The sequence below is a fragment of the Hordeum vulgare genome, chromosome 2H (genome assembly GCF_904849725.1).
Source record: "Hordeum vulgare subsp. vulgare chromosome 2H, MorexV3_pseudomolecules_assembly, whole genome shotgun sequence".
NCBI classification, from domain to species: domain Eukaryota; kingdom Viridiplantae; phylum Streptophyta; class Magnoliopsida; order Poales; family Poaceae; genus Hordeum; species Hordeum vulgare.
The window spans coordinates 84,113,668-84,120,688 of NC_058519.1; the positions used below are offsets into that span (position 1 = coordinate 84,113,668).

Genomic DNA, 7,021 nt, shown 5'->3' on the forward strand with positions numbered 1-7,021 from the left:
ATGCAGAGCGGTAGTACCGCTCATAGTAGTGGTAGTACCGCTCCTGGAGCGGTAGTATCGCTTGTCTTTTATTGTGGTGGGTGGGTAACGGTTGGATCTGATCCCCCCACTATATAAAGGCATCTTATTCCTCAAGGAGCTCACCTTCAACCTCTCTAAGCTCCATTGTTTCTCCACAAGCTTACTTTCGCCCGATCTCTCTCCCTAGCCAATCAAAGTTGTTGATTTTGTAGGGATTGCTTGAGAAGGCCTTGATCTACACTTCCACCAAAGGATATTTGATTCCCCCCACTAATCCCTTGCGGATCTTGTTACCCTTGGGTGTGTGAGCATCCTGGACGGTTGAGGTCACCTCGAAGCCACATGCCATTGTGGTGAAGCTTCGTGGTCTAGTTGGGAGCCTCCAAGCTTTGTGTGAAGATAGCCCCAACCTTGTATGTAAAGGTTCGGTCGCCGCCTTCAAGGGCACCAATAGTGGATTCACGACATCTCGCATTGTGTGAGGGCGTGAGGAGAATACGATGGCCCTAGTGGATTTTTGGGGAGCATTGTGCCTCCACACCGCTCCAACGGAGACGTACTTCCTGTCAAAGGGAAGGAACTTCGGTAACACATCCTTGTCTCCACCGGTTCCACTTGTGGTTATCTCTTACCTTTACCTTGTACGTATAATTGTTGTGGTGAATTCGTTGCTTGCTCTTTTTATCCCTGTGGCTAGCATCATATAGGTTGCTCTCCTAGTTGTTTACATAGAGAACCTTTTTGTTGCTAATGCTAATTTGTTAAGACAAGCTAAAAATTGGTGGTTGCCTATTCACCCCCTGTAGTCAACCATATCGATCCTTTCACCTGGGCAGCAAGAAGAAGAAGTAGAAGGACTCCCTAGTTGACCTCGACACAGCCATCATCGACCCCTACTAGAGAGACATGAAGGCTGAGTGTGACAAGAAGTATGTATGGCACAAGGCATGCATGAACAAATTGGATGAAGAACACATCAAGTACGCGGCGAAGGACGTGTACACAAGTTACAAGATGTATCAGAGTATTGTTGACATGAGGAAGTGCCTCCTTCCTACAGATGGCGAAGGGTAGCCACAAGCAGAGCAGTGGTGGCCGTCGTCGGAAGAAGAATATGATTTAATGATCATCTACTTCTTGTAAATTTTTATTCAGGAATGTACATGTGTTGTGTAGTTACTTATGTAATTGAGTTTTTGTTCTGTGGACACGGCATAAATAGACCTTGTGTAAACAGAGCAAATCACGTCTCATATAATTGTTTACCACCAACTGTTTGCCAAAAACACACACAATTTCTCAGGATGACCCGTATGTGTTATTATTGGTCTTCCCACACAATTTTAATTACTGAACTACTCGTCGAGTATCACACACACCTTCTTACGCTAAATTATTTATGTTCTCATGGATCACCGCAAACTGTTTATTCGAGTGTATTGTATGTCATACTCGCACACATATGTATTTTGTCAACTATTTGTGTTATATTGGCTAATTGTAAACAATTCACGAGGACCAACTGTATGGCACACATCACACACGCAAGTCTCATCTGAATCTCTTCTGATGGGCCAGCCATTGCACACAGTTTGTTTTATTGGCGACAGAGCTAGAACTACATTTTGCGATTGATGAATCGCACATAGTTTGGTCAAAGGGTCTCAGATGCATGTATCGTCTTAGGACCTTCCTCAGTAGTGTCCCCACATCTTAGATCGTACGATTCTGGTTTGGAGTTTTTTAGTTTATTCATAGTGACCAATCGAAATCCCAAGTAAACTCAGTAGATACAGCTATGCTCCCCGGCAATGGCGCGAGAACAATGTCTTAATAACCCACAAGTATAGGGGATCACGATAGTCTTCGAGAGTGGTATTTCATCCAAATTTGCTGATTCAACACAAGGGGGCCAAAGAATATTTATGAGCCTCAGCAGCTGAGTTGTAGATTCGACCACACTTGGAATATAATATCTCTGCAACTAAGTGTTTAGTAGCATAGTAATTTGATAGTTTTGATGATTTGAGTAATAGTAGCAATAGTAAATGAAACAGTAATAGTAGTAATAGTATCTTAGCAATGATCAATATGAGAAAACTTAGGCATTGGATTTGCTATGGATAATTATGTTGGATGACATTCATCATATGAGAGTCGCAACTTAGAGCGACACATAATAACTCCAATTCATCAATGTATTATAGGCATGTATTCCGTATATAGTCATACATGCTTATAATAAAAACTTGCACAACATCGTTTGTCCTATCCTCCTGCGGCAGCATGGTCCGAAGGGAAACTAAGAGATATTAATGCCTCCTATTAATAAAAACCCGGAACAAAGAATTAACACATGATGAAAACATGAACTCCTCATACTACGGTCATCACCTGAGATGATCCCAACTTCTGTCACTTTGGGGTCTACGGATCATAACACATAATAGGTGCATACAACTTGCAAGATGTGATCTAAAACAATCTCATATTCATAGAAACAACATAGGTTCAGATTTGAAATCATGACACTCGGGCCCTAATGACTAGCATTAAGCATAGCAAAGTCATAGCAACATAAATCTCATAACATAGTGGATATAGGGATCTAGCCCTAACAAATTGGCTCGATTACATGAAAATCCCATCCAACTCCATCACCATCCAGCAAGTCTACGAAGGAATTACTCACTCCCGGTGGTGAGTATCATGAAATTATTGATGGAGAAGGGTTGTGATAATGACGATGATGAATTCAGGCTCAGCCCTTCCAGGAAGAACAGGAGGTGGCGGTGGTTCCGTCTCGTAAAACACGATGACAATTTCTCTCTGATTTTCTCTCCGTAAGACGGTATTTAAGTAGTTGGAATTAGATGTGACGGAGGTTCGAGGGGCCCACGAGCCTGCATGGCGCTGGGGGCTGCGGGTGTAGGCGTGCCACGCGAGCTCGTCGTTCCGTGATGGCCCCCCTTGGTAGCTTTCTTCGCCGATATCTTTTATATATTTCAAAAATAATCTTCGTATACTTTTAACTCAATCCGAGAACCTTCATTTGTGCACAAAAATGATATCATGATAGTTCTGCGGAAAACAATGTCAACCGGATTATTTTAATTTAAATTGTACAAATTAAAGTCTAAAACAAAAGCAAAAATATTTGAAAAACTAGATACATTTATAACGTATCAAGTTTCCATCCTAGGATTAGCCAACCTCTCCATTCTTTCCTAACCGACCTGGCGCTTGCTAGCATTGTAAGGGTGGGCTCTAATGCAGGCGGTATAGAGAAAAATATTTTATGTATTTCCTGTTAGCGCCTACCCAAGTGCTGAGTGTTGGAGATGCCCTCGTGGGACTACTATCCATTGGGATTTTGCCTATAGAGAGAGCAAATGCATGCATACAAGAATATTGTACCTTATGGTTACATCACCGCACTAAATATATTTTTGGAATTTTTAGGATGATTTATCTAACAAACCAATAATTCGATTAGAGATCCATGTTTGATGATAGGTTCGTATTGATGAGGTCTTCAAAACAAGATCATATGTTGACATGTTTCGATAAAATTATTTTTGTCATTGCCAGTTGTCACATTTACGCCATCATAGTTGTCATCTCACAAATCTACAGTTCTCACAAAATTGTACACAATTACCAGACAATAATTTTGCATGTTTTTTAAACTTGAATGTTATGTCAAGCTACAAAATTGGTATTCAAGAGTTAGCAATAGTAAGAAAATGCACCAACCAACAGAAGTGTTATAAATCAAGTTTTGTAGTGGTATATACCGTTTTTCGTTCACCTGACAACCAATTTAATTTAATGTGACAACTAAGTGACTAATAATGTAATAATTAAGTGATGGTAATCTGACATGTACCGATAGATTATGTTTTACCAAAATATATTTACATGAGATTTAATTTTTAAGATCACATCGCGATAAAGCCAACAGTGAAAATGAATGATCAATTAATAACTGATTGGGAGACAAATCTTTTAAAAAACGCAAAATCAAAAGAATTTATGTAGCACGGGAAGGCAAATATGCGACGCTCCCAGTGTAGTCCTTTTCAGAAAATGCACTTAAAAACTCTGTAAAGAAAATCCACAAAACTTTGTAAGAGTCATTTTATAAAGTTTAATTTTGAAGTCAGTGTCTCATGCATCATGCCACACGAATCAGTCGTCGCACAGAGGAAAGCTAAACTCACTTGCTTGCTGAAGTCATCATGGCATCACCGTTCACTGTAAACAGACGTTTCCGATTCAAGCACAACTTGTGCCGCCGTATTTTTTACAAACCAAATTACACATTGCGTGATTGGTAGATACGGACAGCTCTCTACTACCATACGTAGACACACGACTTTTGCGAACTGACAGTAGCTCAAATGGTTAGATTTCTCATTCTGAAATCAGTTCATGAGGGCTCATATTTTCTTGAATTTATAATGTGAACTGGTAATAAAATATAGTAATGTGAAAATTAATTTTGTAATAGATTGCAATTGTTGCAACCAACTGTGGCTGACCGAAGATCAATTACATGTCGATGGCTGACATATCTCATAGCGGTAATGTATGCATGTGTGCGTTTATTGAGATGAATATGTGTACGTACATATTAGCGTTTGCATCTGTATCGTGTTTAAAAAATATCAACGATGACAGTGCATCGTGGCTTATTTACCTCTTGCTTTAATAGCATTCTAAAATGAAATTTGTTTTTTGCGAGAATTAATATGTAACAGATTGAAACTTACATGCAACCCAGGCCGACCGAAGATTAATCAGGTGTCACTGACGGAGTAGAGGTGCATCGGCAGGCGGGGCTCTGCATGCAGCACCAGTGGCTTGGTTAGGAATAGATCGTGCTGTGACTCGCTGAGATCGATGGCTGTTACTCCCGGCAGCTTACTCCAAGTGAACCCTTGGACTAGCCGCCCAAAGAGCATCACGCACATCGCCGTCCCTAGTGATGACGCGATGCACCCACGACGGCCGGTGCTGAAGGAGATGAACCGCAATTCATTCTCTGTGAGCACCACATCGCCGCCTTCAGCCATATTAATGTGGCGCTCTGGCTTGAAGAGGAGTGGCTCGTCCCAGATGGCCGAGTTCCGACCGAGTCCGGTGCGACTGAGGAGGACGTGGCTGCCCTTGGGCACGCGGTAGCCGGCAATAGTGGTGTCATCGAGCGCAACATGCGGCAGATTGAAGGGGGCGACCGGGTGCAGTCGAAATGCCTCGCGAATGCACGCCTTAGCATAGTTGAGCTGCGGGATGTCCGATTCCTGCACAAGCCGCTCTCGGCCCACCACCCGGTCCATCTCCTCCACCGCCTTGGCCATCACCTCCGGTGCATTCGCCATCTCCGCCAGCACCCACTCCACCGCGTTTGATGGATTGTCAATCGCCGCAAATATTATGTCCTGCACCATTATCGCATGCAACACATCAATTTGGAAGCTTTTCCCTTGTGTACATATAATGTCTGGTTATACTAACCACCGAGTGCGCTTTGACCTCTTCGATGGTGAGCAGAGGCTTCCCCTCACCGTCTTTGTGTGTGATGAGCACGTCCAGGAAGTCGTCGAGCTCCCTCCTCTCGCCGGACTTCCACTGCCTCCACCGCTCGTCGATGACTGTGTCGTGGAGCCGGTTCACCGTCGAGTTCGCCTCCTTGACCATCTTCTCGTGGCCATCCAGGTCGAGACCGCCCAGCCACGGGAGGTAGTCTGAGACGCAGAACGCGAAGAGGAGCCCGACGGCCGTAAACACGGCGTCCATGTGCTCCTCCTCCATCAGGCCCGGCCCGCCGTCCGGCCGAGGTTCGCCGAAGTACCGCCGGCCGAAGACTAGCCGGCGGATGACGTTGCCGCAGTAGTGCCTCGCAACGTGCCTCACGTCCACGCCCGACGCAGACCCGGTGGCGAGGGTGTGGACGTAGCGGCTGAGGTTGTCGGCCTCGTGGGCGCGGTGGTCGTGGAGCCACCGGTGGCGGGACGGGCAGACGATCTCCGAGGTGAGCACGCGGCGCATCTTCTTCCACTGGTCGCCGAAGGGCGAGAGCACGGCGTCCTTGTACCCGCCGCTGAAGGTGCCGGAGGCGAAGGTGAACGGGCGGGAGGCGAAGTTGGCGTCCTGCTTCCTGAGTACCTCGCGGGCGATGCTTGGGCAGGTGATGGCGATGACGTGCACGCTGCCGAGGCGGAGGCAGGTGATGTCGGTGCCCATGTCCTCCATCATTCGATGGATCCACCGGAATGCCGGCTTGTTGAGTACCATCTCGGGAAGGTTCCCCACAACCGGCCAGGGCACCGGCCCCGGCGGGAGCGCACCAACAATTCTGCTACGAGGATATGCGATCTTGCTCTTGGGACGCCTGAGCAGCACCAGCCTCTGTGGAACACGAGGGAGATGAATGCTAGCACGAGTGCCTTGGCAACTGCTGAGGTACTGGATGCCCATCTTCCCCGAAAGCTTACTTCCGAATGTAGCACTTGTTATTGCCAAATGAGTCTAGCTTGGTGTGCTTCTGCTGCTATTGTTATTCATGAGCCCCTATATATAATACTAGCTGGAGTACGTGTGCTGCTCTCGGCCACATATATAAGAGCCTCTCCAACAGACCCCTAAAAACTGTTCCGCGCGTTAAAAGATTCGTTTTTTAGGCGTCCGACTGCTCCAGCAGATGCTGCAAAACACTGCGCGCGCTAAAAAATTTTGGGCGCGCGTTTAAAAACGCTATCGCGCGCAGCACATTTGGTGTGCCGGCTTGCGCGCGCAGCAAACTCTGAGCTGCTGCAGATGTGACCGCTGGATCCAACTGGATTGGGCGCCGCACTAGCGCGCGTCTGTTGAAGATGCTCCGGTCCCCGCGCTTCAAAACTGCTACAGTGACACGCTAAAAAATTTATTGGGCGCGGATATTTTACGCTGCCGTTGGTGATGCTCTAATGCCTGGTGATTAAAGAAAAGGTGTTTT

The 7,021-nt window shown here is 45.8% G+C and overlaps 1 protein-coding gene across 1 annotated transcript; it reads right to left on the bottom strand.

Moving 5' to 3' along the window:
• Positions 1–2,493: 2,493 nt before the first annotated feature.
• On the bottom strand, positions 2,494–6,531 carry LOC123429663 (tyrosine N-monooxygenase-like). The gene is made up of 3 exons (XM_045113674.1): positions 5,592–6,531; positions 4,797–5,465; positions 2,494–3,102 (listed from the first exon to the last, which is right to left on the bottom strand). The coding sequence occupies exons 1-2, from the start codon at positions 6,502–6,504 to the stop codon at positions 5,443–5,445; spliced, it is 936 nt and encodes a 311-aa protein (XP_044969609.1). The 5' UTR covers positions 6,505–6,531; the 3' UTR covers positions 2,494–3,102; positions 4,797–5,442.
• Positions 6,532–7,021: the final 490 nt, after the last annotated feature.

Bases quoted from the DNA above. Each gene is read 5' to 3' on its own strand.
- LOC123429663 (XM_045113674.1), bottom strand. From the start codon at position 6,504: ATGGGCATCCAGTACCTCAGCAGTTGCCAAGGCACTCGTGCTAGCATT. The intron at 5,466-5,591 runs GTGAGGGGAAGC...ATAATGGTGCAG, and splicing joins GCTCATCACACACAAAGACG to GACATAATATTTGCGGCGAT.